This window comes from Leptonotus elevatus, chromosome 17 (assembly GCF_054856555.1).
Source record: "Leptonotus elevatus isolate MCC_2025b chromosome 17, RoL_Lele_1.0, whole genome shotgun sequence".
Lineage (NCBI taxonomy): Eukaryota > Metazoa > Chordata > Actinopteri > Syngnathiformes > Syngnathidae > Leptonotus > Leptonotus elevatus.
In genome coordinates, this window is record NC_141255.1 from 2,008,138 (window position 1) to 2,032,051 (window position 23,914).

Consider the following 23,914-nt stretch of genomic DNA (forward strand, 5'->3'; position numbering starts at 1 on the left):
CAACATTGATCACAAACATCTTTCCATTTTCTACAGTGATTCTCCTCTTCAAGGTGGGTGAGTTGGAGCGCGCCTCTGAATTAGGGTAAGAGGTGCGGTACAGCCTGGAGTGCTTGACAGCCAATCACAGGCCACAAATAGACAATGTGCTGGTTGCCAGTCAATATCGGGATTTATATGGGGAAGAATGAACTGGTCGCCATTCCGTGTCAGGGCACAAAGACAAACGACCATATTGGAATGTGTCAACGCAAACTACAGATTCGTACCCCCAAAACCTTTTGAACAGTGAGTTATTTATAATATCCACTCTTTCATCAAGCTGCCTGATCACAAATAACTTTTAAGAAAACTGCAAGAAAATGTCAGCTGATGACATCACAGCGCCCAGAGTGTCCCTCCTGAGCGTGAACTCTAAAAATAGAAGTGGGCCAGCCCCTGGGTAACCCCCACCCGTCCCCCACCCGTCCAATGAGCTGATGGCTGGCTATCAGGCTGCGTGTTATTATGGTCTGGAAGGAACATTCCAGGGAGTCCTGCACACTGAGGCACACGCTCGCTCTCTCGGCGGCGGAAGCTCGTCTCGTGCCACTTTTTTTTGCGCTGGTTTTGGCGCGCCGTTCGGGCCGCCGACCGCCGGCGCCACCATGATGCCGCAGCAGCAACTCCGCAGCTTGGCGCCGGACGAGGATCCGGAAGATGGGCAGGAAGCGGAGGAGATGCCGGCCACAGAGAAGGACCTGGCCGAAGACGCTCCCTGGAAGAAGATCCAGCAGAACACGTTCACCAGGTGGTGCAACGAGCACCTGAAGGGCGTCCACAAGCGCATGCTGGACCTTCAGAAGGACCTGGCGGATGGCCTGAGGCTCATCGCGCTGCTGGAGGTCCTGAGCCAGAAGAACATGTACCGCAAGTACCACGCCAGGCCCAATTTCCGCCAAATGAAGCTAGAGAACGTGTCGGTGGCGCTGGAATTCCTGGAGCGACAACACATCCGCCTGGTGTCCATCGGTGAGTGTGGAATCAGTGGGGGTGGGGAGTAGGAGGAGGGAGGGGAGGGGGGGGGGGGGGTGATCCTCAACTCTGACCTCATCAACACAGACACCCAACCTCTATTTTCGACTGACAGCATGTTTTTTAAAAATCCATTTCAAAACATAAGCTGACGTCCTAACATGGCCTTGTGGAGGTGGGGCCTCTGTTTTTCGGGGGGGCGTCCTGATTGACAGAGCGACAGCTGACTTCTGCCCCCCCCCCCCCCCCCCCCCAAGCCCCCCCAACTCAAAATAGAAGCACTCCACTCTTTTAGGCTTTACGATATCATGCACCATAACATAACACGGAGATCACGGTACCATTTTCATACGCTACAAGTCAAAACTTTGGACACCATCGCAAAGCATTTCTTTCCACATCCAAGAGCTCGAAACTCGTATGCTCTTTGTTCTCAGTAGTCAGACAATTTGTGTGTCTTTCCTGTTATGAGCGCCACTTGGCAGATCAGTATTCATCAATTTAACCTGACCAGTAAACTATTGTGTCGCACTCGTCACTACCTCTGTCTTCATAACTTGGGACGAATTTGGCATTACTAGTATGACGATTACGTGTTACTCGAGAGGTGAAACAGTAAAACTACTCATTCTATTAGTACCAACAACGAATGTTGCTCAATATAGCGGACTAAGTAAAAAAATAAGTATGTTGCATTAAAACTACTCTGACAAGTACTATTTATCCAAAACTGGTATGCTCTTTGTCCTTACTAGTAAGACGACTCAGTGGACTAGTAAAATGGTCTTGTTTAAGAGAGTATTTATTTCCAGCACTGTATGAAATGTACGCACATTAGGGAAACTTTGGCGTAGTAATACAGGGCAACACAACTACACGTTACGAGTGAGGCAAAAATGTACTTGTAGTGTTCATGTTAATTAAGTCGAATTTTAAAAGGTCTCGCCAACCACATGACGCGGCGTCGTCAGCTGTTTACTTTCAACAACTGTGAACACAACACACACGCACCGCCATTTTACCGGACTTTCGTTTCAGCTGTTGTTTTATAGCTGACAGGTGTGTGTGTGTGTGTGGGCGCATGTTTGTAATAATATGAATGAATAGTTTACACTATTGCTAGGTCACACAAGCATCCTTTGACCCGTTAAGTCATTTTGGCGGCACGTTTCACTGACTTTGGGTCTTTGGGCTGACGGTTCTTTTGAATCAAAATCGAGGCAAAATGGGTCATCGCCTTGCTGCGGTGGGGGTGCGGTAATGATTCCATCCTGCGGGGGGCAGCGGGGAGCCAACGAGCATGACAAATAGTTTCCCTGTGTGCTCATCTGCCCCACTTCCTGCTCGTGGAACACTTTCCCTCCAACGTCCCACATGATTCGTGTTTCTCCTGTTGCCGTGGGTAACGAGTCGTACGGAACAAAGAAGTCTTTTGAGTGAGCCAAGAAGAAGAATTCTTGAGACTTATAATAGAGTAGAAAGAATAAGTCAACAGGAAGTGAGACCGAAGTGGTGGTAACTTCACCAGTGTGGCTAATGCTAATGAAGAGTAGCAGTGAAGAACTCTCAATGTACATTTTTAAGCTTTTCAAGGAGGTTATGTATAGATCTTTTCACCATGACATCCCATGTACTTTCAGGTGGCAATGACTCATGAACTATAAGACCATTAGTTAACAAATCAGTGCAAGTCATTTGACCAAGAAAAAAAAAAAGGCTGAATGTGGCTGGAATGATGTTTGAATTTGTGAAGATATTACAAATGGTCCTTGTAAAGGAGAATGAATGCTGCCCATAATTTATATTTCCAAAGGTAAGTTGATTTGAAAAGAGACACTACTCATTCAGTTCATTGACTTATTAATTTACTTATTTTACTCGGATTAATGGCACAGACATGCTCTTCTGATGTTGATATGGATTGACAGCCGATTATGTTTTGCTAAACAACAAAGAAGACGTAGTCTGTCCCTTGAGAACTGTACTGCTCCGCCACCAGGGGCACAACTATGACTGTATGACATCCGTCAGTGGTAGCCAGCCACCCACTTTTCTGCCAATAGAAATACGATGGCACCTTCTGTTTACAAACATTATGCTCTATACTATACTGTATTTCTAATGACCCTCCCCAGATTCCAAAGCCATCGTGGACGGGAATCTGAAGTTGATCCTAGGTCTGATCTGGACGCTAATCCTGCACTACTCCATCTCCATGCCCATGTGGGAGGACGAGGACGACGAGGATGCCAGGAAGCTGACGCCCAAGCAGCGTCTTCTGGGTTGGATCCAGAACAAAGTGCCCCAAATGCCCATCACCAATTTCCACCGTGACTGGAGGGACGGCAAGGCCCTGGGAGCCCTGGTGGACAACTGTGCCCCAGGTAAGACCATAAGACACTCTCTGTATAAAGTGGGACAGAGGGTAGATATTTGCTGAGCCTTTAAAGTATTGTGCTGTCTTCAGGCCTCTGTCCAGACTGGGAATCTTGGGATCCAAGTCAGCCAGTGGAGAACGCAAGAGAGGCCATGCAACAGGCAGACGACTGGTTGGGCGTACCTCAGGTAAATTTCTATGTTACCATGTGTCTTTGTCCTCTGAGGAAGTTCCTTTCTCACTTCTCGGGATTTGGCCATGTGTGCAGGTAATTGCTCCAGAGGAGATCGTGGACCCCAACGTAGACGAGCACTCGGTTATGACCTACCTGTCACAGTTTCCCAAAGCCAAACTAAAGCCAGGCGCCCCCTTGAGGGCAAAGACTCTGCATCCCAAGAAGGCCAAAGCCTTTGGGCCAGGTGAGTAGTACAGCAGAACTCATGTTACCATACTGGCTGGCGGAGCCTTGTCTATAAGACAGAGGAGGCTTTCGCCAATGCCACCATTAGAATATCTGGGGATGCATCTACTTTCATTTTCAGTTCTGGTTAACCAAAAGTACCCTGGGGCCTGTTGTTTACAAACATGATGAAAAGTCTCAAAGAAAAATGTCCTTCTCCTTTGGGTCCCAGGCATTGAACCTCGTGGGAACGTGGTTCTCAAACCGGCAGAGTTTCTGGTGGAAACTGTGGAGGCCGGACTGGGTGAGGTTCTGGTTTACGTGGAGGACTTGGAGGGGCACACAGAGGAGGTGGGCACAGGAGACCTTCTGAGTTGGTTCAAAGGAAACCAATGTCAACAATGTGTTTCTTTCAGGCCCGAGTGATCCCCAACAATGACAAGAACCGAACCTACTCGGTAGTCTACCTGCCCAAAGTGGAGGGTCTCCATAAAGTAAGTTCAGCAAGAAACTGGTGATAAAAACGTAGCCCCTAATTTGCTTCCTTCTGTCTCAGGTGAAGGTTCTGTTTGCGGGCCAGGACATCGACGGGAGCCCTTTCATGGTCCATGTCTCCAAAGCCATGGGGGACCCAAGCCGGGTGCAGGCCCGCGGCCCGGGTTTGCAGCATGTAGGAAACATGGCCACCAAGCCTACCTACTTTGACATCTACACTGCAGGTTGATATCAATTCCTTAATACCTCTTAGTGTCCTTGCACTATATCCCCTAAATGTGTCCCGCACTATTTGGACCACTAGGCGCTGGCGCTGGTGATGTGGGCGTGACCATTGTGGACTCAAATGGTCGCAGGGACACTGTGGAGGTGGTTCTGGAGAACAAAGGCGACAGCATCTTCCGATGCACCTATGTTCCCGTCCTGGAAGGGCCGCACACTGTCTACGTCACTTTTGCTGGACAGCAAATTCCCAGAAGCCCGTTCCCCGTCCTTATTGCCGAAGGTATGCTTTTAACCCTGAGGATATTAGACTCTTGATCACGTGAGACTTGACACTATGCGACTTGGACTCTTACCGTCTGACTTGGATGCCTGATCATTTGGCTTGGACACTTGACACTTCCTCCTCCCTTCGTCAGTTCCACAGAGTGTGTCGCCACCCCCACCAGTGTCTTCGGTGTCTCCGGTGCAGGTTTTACCTCAGTCAGTATGCACACCTCCACGGAGAGCCCCCCCTCCAACGCCGCCAAAACCCAGGCGACCAAGTTAGTAGAGGCGGGCGGGGGGGGTCAGGCTTGTGACTGGCACCCATCTGCACCCCCTGGACTCGGCTTGCCAGCATGGCTGCGTCCACTTTGTCCTGATCAGCTTCCTCTTCTACTCCAGCAGCGAGCGAGCGTGTTTGCGTGTGTAATGAGTCCTTGCTGCGCTGCATGCGTCTCAACGGCCATGATCTCCTAGCCGGATGCCAGCCAGCGATGGCTCAATGGCGTGTTTGGTGGCTTCACTTGTGCTGCGTTTCCTTTCTTTCGATTTTTTTTTTACCAAATCAATGCGATGCTCCGTGTGTCATTTGAGCTGATTTAAATGCAATCTAACCTGCACCCTGTTCTGATTGGTCGCAGCCTGCAACCCAAACACCTGCAGGGCTTCTGGACGAGGTCTACAGCCCAAAGGTCTGAGGGTAAAGGAAGTGGCCGAGTTCAAAGTGGACACCCGAGGCGGCGGAACCGGCGAGCTCCGAGTGACGGTGAAGGGACCGAGTGAGCATCTTCACCGTACAATCACATCTTTGAAGACGACGCGCAGCTGCCATTAAGCTTCTACTGTACTTGTAGACGGTCTGGAGGACCCTGTCAAAGTGGTTGAGGTGGACAGCGGCCGCTACGAGTGTAACTACTACCCCATCATGACAGGAAGTTACATCATCAACATCACTTGGGGGGGTCATAGCATCCCGCGCAGGTGAACTTCCAACAGGTTGCCAGCATCCACAAGTGGAGTGTTTGTTCATTTTTGTGTGTGTGGATGTCTTCAGTCCCTTTGAAGTGTATGTGAGTGAAGAGGCTGGGCCTCAAAAGGTGCGGGCCTGGGGTCCTGGTCTGGAGACGGGTATGGTGGGAAAGAGTGCGGACTTCGTGGTGGAGGCCATCGGGACGGAGGTGGGAACACTGGGTACGTCCTCACACCTCAAAATGACAACATGGCCAAGAGGAAGAAAATGTGGCTGAGTGAGGATGAATGTTTTTTTTTGGCGGTCAGGCTTCTCCATCGAGGGTCCGTCTCAGGCCAAGATAGAGTGCGATGACAAAGGGGATGGCTCGTGCGACGTGAGGTACTGGCCCACTGAGGCCGGCGATTACGCCGTCCACGTCATATGTGACGACGAGGACGTGAAGGACAGCCCCTTCATAGCGCACATACTGCCTGCTGCAATGGACCTCTACCCAGAGAAGGTAAGACTGGCGAGTCCGGCACCATCTGTCCCGCCAAGGGTCTCGGTGACTCAACACGCTGTTGATTATTCCCCAGGTGAGATGTTATGGACCAGGCCTTGAACCCGTTGGCTGCATCATCAACAAACCGGCGGATTTTACCATTGACGCCCGAGGAGCCGGCGGAGGCAACCTCAGGCTCTATGCTCAGGTGAGGACTTGCCCACCTGAGTACAGTTATAATGGGACTTTTATAATTGGTGATATCACTGTTGTTCTGCCCATTAGTCCCCTGTTCCTCAAACCTCTATCCTATTTTCTTTCTCTACCATCTGTCCCGATACGCTGTCTTTCCATCTGAAGGGAAAATAACCATGGTTTGATATGTCCTCATGTAACCTCTTATATAAGGATATGTTGTTGTCCTGAACTGTTGTACGAATCCAGGTGCCCAACAATTTGTGAATAAAGGGCGGAATCAACCTAGGAACTCTTCCTTGTTTATACTGTAGACCTAAACATGTTTTCGAGGGTGCCTGGGAATTCTCGGGTTGTATGCCTTGTTTCTCACGCTCACCCCTTTTTGCTAACGAATAAAAGACGGAGCGGCACACGGTTTGGGTAGAGTCAGCTGTGGAATACATTCGATTGCCCAGCCATTTTGCAGCTCGTTCTACCCGGACCGTCGGCTCTCCGGTCTAGTGTCAAGGTAAGCGCTGATGATGATTATATTCTGCTGCTTAGCGTTGAAGTGTGTTGATTGCTGTTTGCGGGGAATTAAAGGCACAATTATTCTAGCACAGTATATCAGTCTCTGTGTATTCACTGTTGCCGCTGACCACTCACGATCCTGCATAAAAATATAAAAGTGAAGTAGTGTTTTCCACAAAACACCATCTCTACCCACAGAGTCTGGATTCTGTTTAAAGTTTCTACCTTAGAGGGAATTATCCCTTGCCTCCATTACTCATATGGTCTTCAAGTTGGTTTTCTTTAATGAGGAGTGTTGTTCTTTACCTTCTCAATGTGTAAAGTACTTTTGATCCTCTGTTGTGAAGTGGCGCAATACAATTGACTTGACTTGGGACTCCACCATTTCCACCAATATCTTGTCAATGTCCCCCACAGGATGCTGAAGGTTGCCCTATAGATGTGGAGATCAGGGACAATGGCGACGAGACCTTCTTATGTGTTTACATCCCTTCAAAGCCCATCAAGCACACCATCATCGTTACATGGGCTGAGGTCAACGTTCCCAACAGCCCCTTCAGGGTACCGTGATCTCCTCCTGTAACCTCCGGTCATAAGCACTCTTTAGAAAAGGGAATTTTAACGTTTTCTACTCCACTAGATCAAGACCTTATATCCGTGTAAAAGTCCGAGGATGGAATATACAGGAAAAGACCATCTTGAGCTTATGTGTTTGTGAACAGGTGGGCATCGGCGAGGGCAGCCATCCACAGAACGTGAAGGTTTTCGGTCCCGGCGTAGAGAGAAGCGGACTTAAGGCCAACGAGCCCACCTACTTCACGGTGGACTGCGGCGAGGCCGGACAAGGTGAGACGCCACTTCTTCATCCTGCCTGTGGGTCTTCAGGGCAACCACAGGGCGAAACCTTAGCTGCTTGTGGGGGTCCCCACTCCCCCCAGGTGACGTCAGCATCGGCATCAAGTGCGCGCCTGGCGTGGTCGGACCCGCCGAGGCTGGCATCGACTTCGACATCATCAAGAACGACAACGACACGTTCACGGTCAAGTACACGCCTCCGGCCCCGGGCCAGTACACCATTATGGTGCTCTTCGCCGACCAGGTGAGACATGGGAAAAAAAAATACTGTTAACAAACTGACCACATTGTTAAGGACACTTAACAATAACTCATGGTGATGTGAAACAAAACCTTGCGACTTCTTTAATTCTTGAAACAGGAAATCCCAATCAGCCCCTTCAGGATAAAAGTGGATCCTTCTCATGATGCAGCCAAAGTGAGAGCAGAAGGACCTGGACTCAACAAATCGGGTCAGCTAATATAAAGAACAGTTCTAGAATGCCCATATTTTTGGTGAGTGCTGGCATTGACCACTTGGATGTTTTTGTTTAATTGAAGGCGTTGAAGCAGGAAAGCCGACGCATTTCACTATTTACACCAAGGGAGCCGGCAAAGCTCAGCCCGAGGTCCACTTCGGAGGCGGTGCTTCAGGCGACATCGTACGAGACTTTGAGATCATTGACAACCACGACTACTCGTATACAGTCCGCTACACCGCCACTGACCAGGTGACTTTACCTCTGGCTTTGTGAACATGCGTGTGTCTGTCACCTTCATGCTGGTTTTTCGTCCTGCAGGGAAGTTTGTCCATCGCTGTCCTCCACGGGGGTGACGCCATTCCAAAAAGTCCCTTTCACATCAGAGTGGCTCCACCTCTGGACCTCAGCAAGGTCCAAGTTCATGGCCTGAACAGCAGTCAGTACTTTTTTTCTGTTTTCAGTGAACACTCACAGCATATTCATGAGGTCTAGGAACTATATCGAAGTGACTTGAGGTTCTTCATTTACACAATGTTCATGCTTTGCTGCCATCTTGTTAGAGTTTGGTGCCAAGGAAGTAAGTTGAAGTGAGTTGAAGAGCTTCATTTAGACCAGGGGTCAGCAACCTTTACTGTCAAAGGAGCCATTTTAGCATAAATAAATAACAATCTGTTTAAAATATGCAGTATCCAATACTTTAAGATTCATTTTCTTCTAACTTTTATCTTCCGTTTTGGGATTTTTTTGGTTATACTTTCCTTAGATACATTTTTAGACTTTTCTGCCTTTTTGTCAAATTTACATATTAATTCTCTGCCTCTCTTCCCTTTTTTTGCGGGGGTGACATTTTATGGCTTTTCCCCTGCCTTTTTGGTATCAGCATAAAGGAAGCATTTTTTGACATTTTGGGCAATTTTGTGGACATTTTATGGTAATTTTCAGGATTTCTTCTTATGGTTACTTTTTGAAAAAATTTCCCCCTGCCTTTTGTTGAATCGATTTTCTGACTTTTTTTGTGACAATTTTGTGTACATTTTTGTACTTTTTTGCCTTTTCTCTAATCAATTTTCTGACTTTTTGGCAATTTCAAAGACAAGTTTTAAACCTTTTCATCTACCTTTTCGGCTCTTTTTCTGACAAATTAAATATTTGGACTGACATTTTTGAGATATTGATTTATTCATTTTTTTAAATCTGAATCAATAATTAATTTGAAGAATATTTCGTCTAAAAATAAAAATAATTATGTAAAAAAATAGATTAATTTCTACTCATTAGGTAGTAAGAGAGGTAGTAAAGAGCCACATGTGGCTCCAGAGCCGCATGTTGCAGACCCCTGATTTAGACAAAGTCATGCTTTCCTGCCACCTTGTTTAAATCTATAGGCAGTTATAATTCTTTTTGGGGGGGTGTTGATTACTCAGAGTTTCGCAATTCATCGTCGGACTTCTCTGTATTTGGCACATTGTGTGTAGATCTATTTTGACCTCAGTGATGTGTTAATCAGAGGTGGATGTTGGAAAGGATCAGGAGTTCAGCATCAGTACTTCGGGCGCCGGCGGTCAGGCCCAACTGGATGTGAAGATCATTTCTCCGTCTCGCCGACCGATTCCATGCAAGCTGGAGTCCGGCACGGCCATTGAGATTCATTCGGTTAGGTATATTCCGCCGGAGGAGGGGCTTTACACAGTAGAAATCAGCTATGATGGGAATCCCATCCCGGGAAGTCCGCTGGCAGTCGAGGGCATCTTACCCCCTGATCCCTCCAAGGTAAGTTTACTTTATGAAGATTTAGAAGATGATGGTCATTTCAGTCACATCAACAGCTTCCTTATTGGCCTCACAGGTGCAAGCATACGGTCCAGGTCTTCAAGGTGGCGTGGTTGGTAATCTGGCCCCCTTTGCCATCGACACAAAGGGAGCAGGCACCGGTGGTTTAGGCCTGACGGTGGAGGGTCCATGCGAGGCCAAGATCGAATGTCAGGACAATGGCGATGGCTCCTGCTCCGTGTCCTACTTGCCCACTGAGCCCGGCGAGTACAACATCAACATCCTATTTGCTGACCAGCACATCCCCGGCTCCCCCTTCAAGGCCGTCGTCCAGTCTGTGTTCGACCCCAACAGGGTGACTGCCAGCGGGCCAGGTTTGGAGCGGGGAAAAGCCCACGAGGCCGGCTCCTTCCTGGTGGACTGCTCAAAAGCCGGGGAGGCGGAGCTCACCATTGAGATCATCTCCGAGTCAGGTTCCAAAGCCGAAGTTCACGTGGAGAACAACGGCGACGGAACCTACTCCATCACCTACATCCCGCAGTCTCACGGCGTGTACACAATCACCATCAAGCATGGAGGACACACGGTGCCAAAGTTCCCCGCACGTCTGCAGGTGGAAGCGGCCCTTGACATCAGCGGCGTCAAGGTCTATGGACCCGGCGTGGAAACCAGAGGTAAGAAAGTACAAATTCTTGGTTACTGTACTTCAGTTTTTTCAGGTTTACTTGAGGATTTAATTTTTAAGTTGACCTCTTTTTCTTCATGTTCCTGTTCTCCTCACCAGGAGTCCTGAGAGAAGTCACCACACACTTCATCGTGGATGCCAGAAGTGTTTACCAGACCGCCGGCGGCCATGTTAAAGCATACATTTCCAATCCGTCAGGTGCCAGGACGGACGCCTACATTACAGACAAGGCTGACGGCACGTACCGCGTCGAGTACACGCCTTTCGAGGATGGTCAGTTACTTGACTTAGAGTTATAACAGTGATACCTTGACTTATGAGTGCCCCAACTTATGAGTTTTTTCCAGTTACTTTGGACAATTGGTTGTAGCGTTTGTTTCATATGCCTTGGCAGGTCTGCATGTCATCGAGGTGTTGTTGGATGATGAACCCCTTCCAAAGAGCCCATTCAGGGTGTCCGTCACTGAAGGTTGTGATCCAGGGCGAGTTCGAGCCTACGGGCCAGGCCTCGAGGAGGGTCTGGTCAACAATCACAACCGGTTTACTGTCGAGACCAGGTAACTCAACCCCCAAGGTCTCACAAGCTGTTATGAAGGTTTTGGGACAAAATGTCATTCTTTCACCCTGAAATGAACTAAGTTTAGGTCCACCTTCCTTCCTGTGCTGCCCTCTCCAGGGGTGCTGGCACCGGGGGTCTTGGCCTGGCCATTGAGGGCCCGTCAGAGGCGAAGATGTCCTGCAAGGACAACAAAGATGGCAGCTGTAGCGTGGAGTACGTTCCCTTCACTCCTGGAGAGTACGATGTCAACATCACCTTTGGGGCACTTCCGATTCCAGGTGCAGTCAAGTCTGTGCGGCCACTCACAGCGTTCACTTCTCTGAAGAGGACTGAGCTTGTGGTTCATCACTGCAGGAAGTCCATTTCGAGTCCCGGTGCGAGAGGTGGTGGACCCCACCAAAGTGCGCTGTTCTGGACCCGGACTTGGAAGTGGTGTTCGTGCTCACGTCTTTCAGACCTTTACAGTGGACTGCAGCAAGGCTGGTGTAGCCCCTTTGGAGGTCCAGATCTTTGGGCCCACAGGTGATAAATATGGGGGGGGCTCTGGTGGGGCGTAACAAGGTTCATACTGTCTTCAGACAACACAAGTGGTCCAACATGTCAGAGTGAACTATTGAGAGGATGGATTTTGGTCATCTGCATCCAAATATGTCATAATCCTGTCTTGAAGATGAACTTGTTGGTTGTGTAGGTGTCACTGAGCCCGTCAGCATTTTAGATAACGGTGACGGGACACACACGGTCAATTACACCCCCGCCAATGATGGCGCGTACGCCATCTGCATCAAGTATGCCCAGCAGGAGGTCCCGAGAAGGTGAGGCGCACTCGCGTCAGTCACTTGATCCTGTGTTCAAGATGATTTTGATTGTGGAAACATTTCATTTTCAGTCCGTTCAAGATCAAGACCCTGCCGGCTCACGATGCCAGCAAGGTCCGTGCCAGCGGTCCTGGTCTGAATTCGTCAGGCGTGCCTGCCAGCTTGCCAGTAGAGTTCACCATCGACGCCAGAGATGCCGGTGAAGGACTGCTCTCTGTTCAAATCCTGGTGAGTCCCAAGAAGCAAGTAGACACCACACCATGCTTTCACCTACAGCTAGCCACCTAGCATTAGCACATCAATGTTGACTATGACCCTGTCCATGTGAACTCCTGTGCCACCGGCTACAGGGTCCTGACGGGTGCGGGCACCAGGCTGCCGTGTTTGTGCAGGACTGGCACACACGTGTCTGGGAATCTCATATAGTCAAGAGAACCATCCCGTTCTCCATTCTTAAGAGAGCCTGCGTAAGGCCAACAACACACACCTGCACTCCCCCCCTCCCCCCTTCCAGCAATGCCAACCTGACGTCATCTCATCCTGTCTGCCTGTTCACGAAGAACATTTTTTTATCAGTATTACATCAGTTTAACTTCGTAAGGTCTTCAGCAACTACTTACTTTGGATCATCAGCTAACCAATTTGTCTCCTTTATCATCTTCTTCAACTTTATCATCATAAGCCTCTTCTTCATCATCACAAACTAGAGTCATGGCTTGAGACGTCACATTGCTGCCACCACTGGTCTCAAACGGGAATGTTGAGATGATCTGCTCATTCCAGAGGGATGGTTCACTGTATGAGCAATTCAAACGGACATTCATCCCTTCTTTCACCTGTACTCCTCCTTCTCCTAATGCTTCTGTTGTTCTGGAGGACATACGTTGGACAGACCACGAGCTTGATGAACAGACAAAAGCTTGAATACTTAGATAGTTTGTAGACCTGTGGTGGGAAGCACTTGCTGTGTCAGGGTTTCATTTTTTTCTGACTGATTTGGCTTGTCTTCAGGATCCTGAGACCAAGCCCAAGAAGGCCAACATCCGGGACAATCGCGACGGAACCTACACCGTGTCCTACGTCCCGGATATGGCGGGCCGTTACACCATCACCATCAAGTATGGCGGGGACGAGATCCCGTACTCGCCCTACCGCATCCACGCTGCCCCCTCCGGGGACGCCAGCAAGTGTCTGGTCACAGGTCAGGCCCTTCTACCCATCCCCTGTCCTTCATCCATTTTTTTGGCCCTAATTAGCCTCTTGTTGTTTTACAGTGTCCATTGGAGGACATGGACCAGGTGAGGTTGTGCAACCTCCTAGTTCCCTTTATTGTTTGCTATTTAAGTCTGTGCTCTGGTTGGTTGTTGCCTTAACTTGACTCTGTACACTGTAACTATAAGTGATTTCTAACAATGGGGTTCGAATGATCTGTCCTTACATGGCGTCCATCTCGCCAGGGTCTGGTGTTGGTCCCACCATCCAGATTGGAGAAGAGACCGTGATCACGGTGGATGCAAAGGCTGCCGGGAAAGGCAAGGTCACCTGTAAGGTGTCCACACCTGACGGGGCGGAGCTGGACGTGGATGTGGTGGAAAATGCTGACGGGACGTTTGACATTTACTACACGGCGCCAGAGCCCGGGAAGTACGTCATCACTATCCGCTTTGGAGGGGAGCACATCCCCAACAGTCCCTTTCACGTGCTGGTGAGTCCCACCCAAGCATCCTATCGCTAATTAACATGCATGCAATAAATGCCTTAATTAACATTGTAGTGAAGGTACTCATTAACTTACTAATTCTTCAACATCCAGTTGCGGTCTGGTGGACTAATTCCCATGTTTTTTTTTTTATTATTATTATTATTTTTATATATATATATATATATATATATATATATATATTTTTTTTTTTTTTTTTTTTTTGTGTGTGTGTGTGTGTGTGGGTGAGTATGTGTATGTGCGTGCGTGCGTGCGTGCGTGCGTGTATTTGTTAGCTCACCAGAAAACCTATTAGAAAAAATCTCATACCGTTCACCTAAACCGAACACCAGGAGACCCGAGGGGACCAAAGAAAACCAAGGAAGGTGAAATCCAGCACCGACCAGACACCCCCCACCAGAACTCCTCCCCAGCCCAAGAAACATCCAGACCCCAACAAATCCAAAAAACATAAAATCAGGGAGGCCTCAAGAGACCAAAGGAGAGACCGAGAAAAGGAAGGAAGGACAGACGAAGCCGCGTGAGATCCGCAGACACCAGCCTCCACCGATTCAATAACCTGAGGAGGAAACCGCCACCCACCCCAACCCAGCCCCAGCCGCCCCCACGTCCCCAATCCCCCAGACAGAATTCCCATGTTATTGTTGAAGTGTTGTCTTCTTCCCATCAGGCCACTGGTTGAAGGGCTGAATGAATTCTGGTCACTTCTTACTAACGAGCCGCATGTCTCTTCTGCATGACCGGCTGCTAAAGCCAGGCCTGTGTGATCCTGAAGGTGGTGCTCTTCGCCACCATGCATTAATATGCCCACCCACACGAAACGCGCTATAATGTCCCTTCAGACGTTGTTTGACTCCATCTCGCCAGGCAACCAACGATCCCATGATCCCCGTCAACGGGATGGAGGCCATGCTCCGGCCCTTTAGTCTGGTCATTCCCTTCACCGTGCAGACAGGAGAAATCACGGGTGAGCCTGCTTTTTAGTTGGACTCTTTGGCGTGCGGGTGGGGGCCGGCGCTGACTTAATGACTGCACAGGTGAAGTACGAATGCCATCCGGTCGCACAGCCCACCCACATATCGCCGACAACAAGGACGGCACCGTCACCGTCAAGTACTCGCCGAGCGAGCGCGGCCTGCACGAGATGGACATTAAATACGACGGCCAGCACATCCCAGGTACACGAATTTATTGCCTTTGAAGACCATCATCAGAACAAAGCAAATCACTTTTTTCTTTTTTGCACCGGTTCAGAAAATAAAGTTGAGTAACCAGGGTAGACAAAAGCCATATCAATAAGATTAATTAAGATTAATAGTTAATAGTTATTAAAAAAAAAAATAATAATAAAAAAATAATAATAATAAAAATAATAATAATAATAATAATAATAATAATAAAAGATTAATAGTTCCCAAATTACAGCAATAATGATGATCATGTTCTAACAAGCTGATAAATGTGAAGGTAAAATGGTGCTGCCATTGAGCACCAACCACAGGAAAGACAAAGAGAAGTAGCTATAAACAAAATGGAGAAAAATAGGTAAGAGGGCGAAAGGGAAGAAGAAGGAAAGCTCAGTCCATCAGAGAAGATTCCTGAGACATCCCTGGTTGTGCGCTTTTTAAAAAAAATAAAGTAAAAAAAAAACACTTTATGACTTCCGTGTCCACTGCAGGAAGCCCGCTTCAGTTCTTTGTGGACGCCATTAATAGTGGTCACGTGACAGCGTATGGCCCTGGTTTGAGCCACGGGGTGGCCAACTCACCAGCGACATTCACCATCGCTACCAAGGACGCAGGAGAAGGTAAGACAGCGGCGAAACTTCAACAAACGTTCTCTTAACTCTTTGACTGCCAAGCATTTTCAGAAAAGAGGATATGTAGGTGCCAGCTGATTTAAGCATTTTGACTGATCTTTCAAGGTCCACATTGTGTTTGGACTTTGGAAACACAGATACTACCAAATGAAAGATTGAACTCTCATCTTTCATCAGAAAAAAAAAAGTTTGTTTCTACCTTATTCCGTTCTTCAGTAATCAACAATAGAAAATAGGTTAGTTTCACCCAAATGCTCTGTTTTGGACCAAAATACGGAGAAATTAAGCTTTTTGTGAAACGATATTATTTCATGCACTCTTGTGAATTTGACACCTTTTTTTTTCATGAATGATGCCACAAACACCTAAACAGTGCTTTACTTCTGTAAAACACTACCACCAACAATGAAAAAGTGTTTTTTGAGAGCAAAATACGTTTATTTACATTCAACAGTGTTAACAATTTGACAAAACAATTTGGCAAACTATTTACAAATGTGTGCAACTGTGGTACTATTTACAATTGTGTGGATGTTTCAACTACACAGTTTTTATTTTTGTGAGGCATATTGTGTAAAACTCCCCTGCGTGCAAGGGGAACGCTTCCAACTTCGGCGTCAACGCTTCCAACTTCGGCGTCAACCTCGGAGTCACCATCATCATCATCAATGTGCTCTTTAGCATTGGTCGATGCTTTTCGTCGCCATTTTCGCTTCCTCAGCCATTCTCCCCTCAACACTCTGGCTCCGCCTCACGTCTTCTACTGACTCCTACCCGATCTTGTCCAAAGAGAGTCATCGCTGCCATCTAGTGCCCAAAAATAGTCATTATACTTACTCGACCTGCTTGATACTTTCAGCACAGCTTGCCAAGGCTTTCCTCCACCCGTTTAAAAAAACAAAACAAAAAAAATATAGTGAACGTCTTTTAACGTCTTTGGCGGCACTCATTTGGATTTTACTAAACGTTATTAGACGTTTTTGGCGGTCAAAGAGTTAAGAGTGGGTAACTGATGAATATAATTCTTTGCATGACTTTCGTCTCTGTGAGAGGTCCCATAAGGATAAAATTGTATTGGCTGACTTAATTCTGATGGTCTGCATGGGGGCGCAGGTGGTTTGTCTCTGGCAGTGGAAGGACCTTCCAAAGCGGAGATCAGCTGCAAGGACAACAAAGACGGCACATGCACTGTGTCCTACCTGCCCACGGCGCCTGGCGACTACATCATCATCGTCAAGTTTGATGACAAACACATCGCCGGCAGCCCGTTCACCGCCAAGATCACAAGTACGAAGAGTGACGAGGCTCTTCTTGAATGGCTGGTTTCCCCCTTTCCTGGTTCTCAAGCTCGCGTGTTGCTGGCGTGTCCAGGTGATGATCCTCTCGCCGCGTCGCAGCTCAACGTGGGCACGGCAACCGACGTCTCCTTGAGGATCATGGAGACGGACCTGGGCAGTCTCACGGCGACCATTCGAGCGCCATCGGGAAGCGAGGAGGCATGCCTGCTTAAAAGACTTCCCAACAGACACATCGGTGCGTTGACTAAGCAGCGGAGCACTTTAAACGTTTCTTGACAATATTATGTTATATGTGACCTTACTCGTCTAAACATGACATTCCGATTAATTTTGCATTAGTGGAATATGAGTTATGAAGCAAAATCCAGCCGTTTAAAAAAAACAAAAAAAAAAACGTAATGACTTCATTCAACTTGCTTGAAATCTGAAAACCTCTGTTAACCAAGTATTTGCCAGCTGTTGTGGAAACGCATGCCATTCATCTTCTATTGCATCTTCCAGGCATCTCATTCACGCCCAAGGAAGTGGGCGAGCATGTGGTGAGTGTGAAGAAGGGCGGCACGCACGTGACCAACAGCCCATTCAAGATCATGGTGGCGCAGTCCGAGATTGGCGATGCCAGCAAGGTGAAAGTGTTCGGCGCGGGACTGCTGGAGGGACGCACCTTCGAGGTGGCGCAGTTCGTCGTCGACACCAGGACTGCCGGTATGACGGAATTTGGCTCGCTTTCTCGCTTGCGCTTTCTTTTTTTTATTTTTCTTTTTTATTTTTATTTTTTATTTTATTTTTTTTCTTAAGAGCTCAGTATTGTTCATTCGGAAATGTCATCATCATTGCTCTTTTTTTTTTATTTTTAATATTTATATATATATATATATATATATATTTTTTTTTTTTTTTTTGTGCGTGCGTGCGTGCGTGCGTGTATTTGTTAGCTCACCAGAAAACCTATTAGAAAAAATCTCATACCGTTCACCTAAACCGAACACCAGGAGACCCGAGGGGACCAAAGAAAACCAAGGAAGGTGAAATCCAGCACCGACCAGACACCCCCCACCAGAACTCCTCCCCAGCCCAAGAAACATCCAGACCCCAACAAATCCAAAAAACATAAAATCAGGGAGGCCTCAAGAGACCAAAGGAGAGACCGAGAAAAGGAAGGAAGGACAGACGAAGCCGCTTTCTAAGTGGGCCGTGTGTGTTGTGGCAGGGTACGGAGGTCTGGGCCTGTCCATTGAGGGTCCGAGCAAGGTGGACATCAACTGCGAGGACGTGGAAGACGGCACGTGTCGCGTCACTTACTGTCCCAGTGAGCCCGGAAACTACATCATTAACATCAAGTTTGCCGACCAGCACGTCCCAGGTACACGCCCCTCTGACCAGACAGTATTTCGAATCATGAGCCGTCACTTGCTTGATGAAATGTACAACATGAAACACTTAAAAAGGTGCATGGAAGAGATGCTAACAACTGAACCGGACTTTTCCATCGCAGTCATGACTTCTTCCTGTGTGCGTTCCCATTGCAACAGGAAGTCCTTTCACCGTTAAAGTGTTTGGCGAGGACAGGATGAAGGAGAGCATCACCAGGAGGCGCCAGGCACCCGCCATCGCCACCGTGGGAAGCACATGTGACCTCAACCTCAAGATCCCAGGTCATCTGCGACATTACTGACTCCACCCACTTCCTGCATCCTTATTTTATTTTGTAGTAACAGCTAATGAAATGTAAAATTCCGAGTACAGATAAATGACATTTCTACTGAAGTATCGTAAAGTATTTGCCCACCATTGCTGACATCTCGTGTCTTTGCAGGCAACTGGTTTCAGATGGTTTCGGCGCAAGAGCGGGTGACCCGCACGTTCACGCGCAGCAGCCACACGTACACGCGCACCGAGCGCACTGAAATCAGCAAGACGCGTGGCGGTGAGACCAAGCGAGAGGTCCGCGTGGAGGAGAGCACGCAAGTCGGCGATCCGTTTAGGGACGTCTTTGGAGACTTCATGGGACGGGAGAGTCTGAGCAGCTTTGGTGGGAAATCACCACCGCAGGAGGGTGCGTGTGATGACGGGATAAGGGAAATAAAATGGCGGCTGTCCGCTTGGTATATGATTGTAGGATATAAGTTTTAATTGTGGATCAGTTCGTCTGATGGAATTAAGGCCATCGTTGATTAAAGAAAAAAATAACCCCCCTCGTCCTTTAAGCTGGAATGATTTTCCTCACTCAGGTGAGCCAGCGCACCAGGAGATGGCGGCTCAGGTGACGAGCCCGGGCGGCAAGCGCGAGGATGCCGAGATCATCCGCGGTGAGGATAGCACGTACAGCGTCCGCTTCGTGCCGCAGGAAATGGGCGCGCACGTGGTGGACGTCAAGTACCGCGGACAACACGTTCCCGGGAGCCCCTTCCAGTTCACTGTGGGGCCCCTGGGGGAGGGCGGCGCCCACAAGGTGCGGGCAGGCGGCACCGGGCTGGAGCGAGGTGTGGCCGGGATACCGTCCGAGTTCAGCATCTGGACCAGGGAGGCCGGCGCGGGTGGGCTCTCTATAGCAGTGGAGGGTCCCAGCAAGGCGGAGATCACCTTTGAGGACCGCAAGGATGGATCCTGCGGCGTCTCCTATGTGGTCCAAGAGCCCGGTGAGACCTGCTTCATGTCAAGAACGACTCCTCCCAGTTTGGTTTTCACGTGCTGATTGATCTTCATGTTGATTTCCTCCCAACAGGAGACTACGAAGTGTCCATCAAGTTCAATGACGAACACATCCCAGACTCGCCCTTCATGGTCCCCGTGGCCAGTTTGTCTGAGGACGCCCGCCGTCTCACCATCACCAGCCTTCAGGTGAGACCCCCAAGTTTTTATCAGCATTTTTCAGTTCAGGTCAGCTGTAAGGAATCACTTTTTCCGAAATGGTCTATATATAGCCTAGCTTGTTAGCGCATGGTGTTTTTGTCCTCTAGGACTCTGGACTAAAGGTGAACCAGGAAGCGTCCTTTGCGGTGCAGCTGAACGGCGCTCGAGGTGTCATCGACGCCAAGATTCACGCGCCTTCCGGAGCCACGGAGGAATGTTTGATCACCCAGCTGGACGGCGGTACGATGTCTGCTTCTGCACTTGGGGGGGGGGGGGACATGCCTTCAGAATCCGTCCAGAAAGAAATGACTCTGTCTGTCAGCAGATCAGTACGCTATCAGGTTCATCCCTAAAGAGAACGGCGTCCACTCCATCGACGTCCGCTTCGGTGGCAGCCACGTGCCCGGAAGCCCCTTCAAGATTCGCGTGGGTGAGCCGGGTCAGGTGGGAGACCCCAGCAGGGTGATGGCTTCTGGGCTGGGCCTGGAGAGCGGGACCACGGGTGAGCGAGAAGTCAAACGTAGTCGTTAATGAGGTGAAGTAAGTCCCAAATCTTAACGTTGTTGACTCGAGTCTGCTTGATGGTGTGTCCCCCGGCAGGGGTGGCGTCAGAGTTCACGGTGAACACGTCTAACGCCGGCAGCGGAGCGCTGTCCGTGACCATCGACGGTCCATCCAAAGTCCAAATGAGCTGTCAGGAATGTTCCGAGGGCTACCTGGTGTCCTACACCCCCATGGCCCCCGGGAGCTACCTGATCTCCGTTAAGTACGCGGGAGCCCAGCACATCATCGGCAGCCCCTTCAAGGCCAAGGTCTCAGGTGGGCTTAGACCACTCCGGCACACGCGTGTAGCTGTCCCTCAGCGCAACAAACGGGCAAGACAGCAAAAGTTGACTGTATATCCAGATTAGTAACATCAGACACCAGAAAATGACTTTGCCTCGATTGCCAAAGAAGCTCATCTAAGATTCAAGATTTAAGATCCGGTTCTTCTTTCTGTAGCTTTGGTCTGACGTGGACACTGTCTTGAGATTCGGGACTCCTGAATCTTCTGTCTAAAGCAGAGGTGGGCATCGAGGGCCGGAATCCTGCAGGTTTTGCATGTTGCCCTTCTCCAACACAGCTGATATATGATCAGCTCATCAGCAAGCTCCGCATAAGCCTGATAACGATCCTGTTGATTGGAATCAGCTTGTATTGGAAGTGAGAAACCTCCAAAACCTGCAGGACTCCGGCCCTCGAGGACCGAGATTGCCCACCTCTGGTCTAAAGTCTTAGAGCACGTTTCTCCCTGGGACCTCTTCGCTCATTCTATGTGGCATTGCTTTAAGAAGCTTTATGGGAGATGATGACCTAAAAAGACGTCATTTAAATTGCACTCCTGCATTTTTTTCATAACATTGACATTTTTGGCAGTTAATTGAGCTGAGCGAGAGCTCATATATAATATAAACGTCCGCCGCTCAAATTGTCATCATCGTGTCGTTTACATTCTCAGGTCCTAATTTATCCGGAGGTCCCAATCTTCATGAGACCTCGTCGGTTCTGGTGGAAACCGTCACCAAGTCCTCATCTGGGATGGCAGGGGCCTTCGCGTCCCTGCCCAAATTCTCCTCGGATGCCAGCAAGGTGCTCTCCAGGGGGGCCGGCCTGTCCAAGGCCTTCGTGGGCCAGAAGAACTCCTTCATGGTAGACTGCAGCAAAGCGGGTCGGTGTCTGATCTTCATACTTCTCGTGTTCCTTTTTTGCCTCAATGTATCCGATGTCTCCTTGATGTGGTCCGTTCTTTATGTTAACTTTTGTTCATTGTCTTAAAAATGTTTTTTTTACGTGAGATTGACAGAAATAAAGTGGCCCTAGAAATGTACCCTGGAGGCACAAATCACACAAGCACACCAGGAGTACACAGGGATTGACTATTGTATGCTAGTGGGTAGAGACCCTTAAAATGAGCCCTGTGGAACTCCAGGGGCACAAATCACTGGAATGCACCACAAGTATACATCGGGGGGGGTTTAGACCCTAATGTCACTTTTGTATCTTTTCCACGAGACAGCGAGAAAAAGAAGTCGCCCTTGATGGTATGTGGTGTGTTTGCAGGAAGCAACATGCTGATGGTGGGGGTCCACGGTCCCAGGGCCCCATGTGAGGAGGTCTATGTCAAGCATGCGGGCCACAGGATGTACAATGTGACATACACTGTCAAAGAAGCGGGAAACTACATCCTCATGGTCAAGTGGGGCGACGCCCACATACCCGGGAGCCCCTTTCACGTCACCGTACCGTGAAGGTTTTTCCCTCTTCAAAGTTAGACAAATCAAGTTAGTAGAGCTGTGATAAAACTGTGATTTTTTTGTTTTTTGTTTGTTTTTTGTAATGAACTTCTGTTCTCTTCTGCAAAGTTGTGACAGACGATGTGACAAAGGAAGTCTTATTGTAGCTTTGTGAACGCCATGGTTGTTTGATAAATTTCATAAAAATAATAGAATTAATAATAATAATAATAATAAAGGTTTCACGACTATCAGCTTTGTCGTTTTGATTGGAAAATTTTTGATTGAGCAGTGCTGCGGTCCCCTGTTTATGTTTTTTGGATTTGTTGGGGTCTGGATGTTTCTTGGGTTGGGGAGGAGTTCTGGTGGGTGGCCCGGTGGGTGGTGTCTGGTCGGTGCTGGATTTCACCTTCCTTGGTTTTCTTTGGTCCCCTCGGGTCTCCTGACGGCGGTGTTCGGTTTAGGTGAACGGTATGAGATTTTTTCTAATAGGTTTTTTGGTGAGCTAACAAATACACGCACGCACGCACGCACGCACGCACATACACATACTCACCCACACACAAAAAAAAATAATATATATATATATATATATAAAAAAATAAAGAGCAATGATGATGACATTTCCGAATGAACAATACTGAGCTCTTTATAGAAAAAAATAAAATAAAAATAAAAAATAAAAATTAAGGAAAATTTTTGATTGACCTGTAGGTAGCGCCCTCTTCATTCTCTGTAGATGCACGCAACTTTAAGTGTAATAATTTTTTGATGGGGCAGCATGGTGGGTAGTGGATAAATATGGCTGCCTCCAAGTTCTCAGGTTCATCGTTTGAATCTTGGCTCCAGATTTCCTTTGTGGAGTTTTTTTTTTTTTTTCCTATATGTGTCCACTGTTACCACTCCATTGTTTATTTATATGTGCCGACATTGATTGATGACCAGGTTTTGGTCAGCAGGTGGCAGCAGAGACTTCATTCAAACGCTAATCATTCTTATCCTTTCCAAGAGAGGGCAGTACAGTACAGTAACATTCAATGTACAGTGATACAAATGAATGTCTCCATTTCTAAGATTAGATGTTCCTCATTTAACCCGACACATTTCTCAAACGGGACACATTTCGTCCTCTTCTCTTCATCATTCTCTCATCCACAACCCCAGCAAGAAACGACGACCTCGTGTTATATATTCTATCGCCGCTTCTCATTCCCAATCATTTGCTGACGAAATCCTCCAAAACTACCCCAACGGCATCTCTCATAATAGTCTGTTGAGTGTAGAAGATTAGGTAGCTAGCGTGAAGACTTATGAGGGCGAGAATTGACTCTCATTAAAACAGTCTGTTGATTTGAAGCACATTTGACTGGAACACGGAGAGTAAAATTCGCTCGTCCTCACTCGGCAGACGTTACAGTTTGCACGCATGCGCACAAGAAAAGTTCCCAAAAGTGATTTCAAGTTGTCATTGTTTCCTTGATTCTCCCTCATGAGGAAACTTTAGTCTTGTATCTGTCGTTATGTGTCATTAAGTTCACAGGAGGCTTCTGGTCATTAGGAGGATGCTGTTGCCACGGTGACGCCTCTTTCCTCCCTTACTGTTGTTTTGCTCCTGAGGGGGGAAATCTGTGTGTGTGTGTGTGTGAGAGAATGCATGTCTGTGTCGACAAGTATGTCTCTGTGTTCGTGTGTCTGTAATTGTGTGTGTGTGCTAGTCTTGTCTCTAAGTCTTACTCCCCAAGTCCTTGTCATCCCGGTTCAGTCCTCCTCATAGTCTTAGCTCGGGATGGATAACCGAGCCTTGGTATTAATGTGTAAAAACTGCAGTATCGATAACGTTCCGCGACATTCGAGCCATCTAATGGAAAT

The 23,914-nt window shown here is 48.2% G+C and overlaps 1 protein-coding gene across 6 annotated transcripts; it reads left to right on the forward strand.

Moving 5' to 3' along the window:
• The first annotated feature begins 67 nt into the window (after positions 1-67).
• flncb (filamin C, gamma b (actin binding protein 280)) lies at positions 68-22,299 on the forward strand. 6 transcript variants are annotated; one of them, XM_086059302.1, is made up of 48 exons: positions 68-1,011; positions 3,150-3,398; positions 3,482-3,579; positions 3,660-3,810; positions 4,024-4,142; positions 4,208-4,285; positions 4,348-4,510; positions 4,591-4,791; positions 4,928-5,053; positions 5,414-5,551; positions 5,627-5,753; positions 5,827-5,963; positions 6,051-6,244; positions 6,321-6,434; positions 7,352-7,495; positions 7,657-7,780; positions 7,873-8,033; positions 8,151-8,241; positions 8,330-8,499; positions 8,569-8,686; positions 9,758-10,020; positions 10,097-10,694; positions 10,805-10,978; positions 11,100-11,262; positions 11,382-11,542; positions 11,619-11,786; positions 11,956-12,079; positions 12,154-12,310; positions 12,433-12,549; positions 13,094-13,283; positions 13,357-13,380; positions 13,540-13,787; positions 14,670-14,769; positions 14,840-14,980; positions 15,481-15,609; positions 16,735-16,908; positions 16,993-17,154; positions 17,421-17,624; positions 18,130-18,282; positions 18,452-18,574; positions 18,736-18,975; positions 19,151-19,558; positions 19,645-19,760; positions 19,880-20,012; positions 20,098-20,274; positions 20,373-20,591; positions 21,271-21,480; positions 21,873-22,299. In XM_086059302.1, the coding sequence occupies exons 1-48, from the start codon at positions 480-482 to the stop codon at positions 22,058-22,060; spliced, it is 8,499 nt and encodes a 2,832-aa protein (XP_085915428.1). In that variant the 5' UTR covers positions 68-479; the 3' UTR covers positions 22,061-22,299. The 6 variants fall into 6 exon arrangements, with proteins under 6 accessions (XP_085915428.1, XP_085915429.1, XP_085915430.1 ...); XM_086059307.1 differs by lacking the exon at positions 68-1,011 and adding an exon at positions 2,352-2,827; XM_086059308.1 differs by lacking the exon at positions 68-1,011 and adding an exon at positions 2,352-2,610.
• Positions 22,300-23,914: the final 1,615 nt, after the last annotated feature.

Coding starts and splice junctions, on each gene's coding strand:
- flncb (XM_086059302.1), top strand. CDS start 480: ATGGCTGGCTATCAGGCTGCGTGTTATTATGGTCTGGAAGGAACATTC. Junction 8,034..8,150: donor TGGTGCTCTTCGCCGACCAG/GTGAGACATGGG, acceptor TTCTTGAAACAG/GAAATCCCAATCAGCCCCTT. Junction 17,155..17,420: donor ACTTCCCAACAGACACATCG/GTGCGTTGACTA, acceptor TGCATCTTCCAG/GCATCTCATTCACGCCCAAG.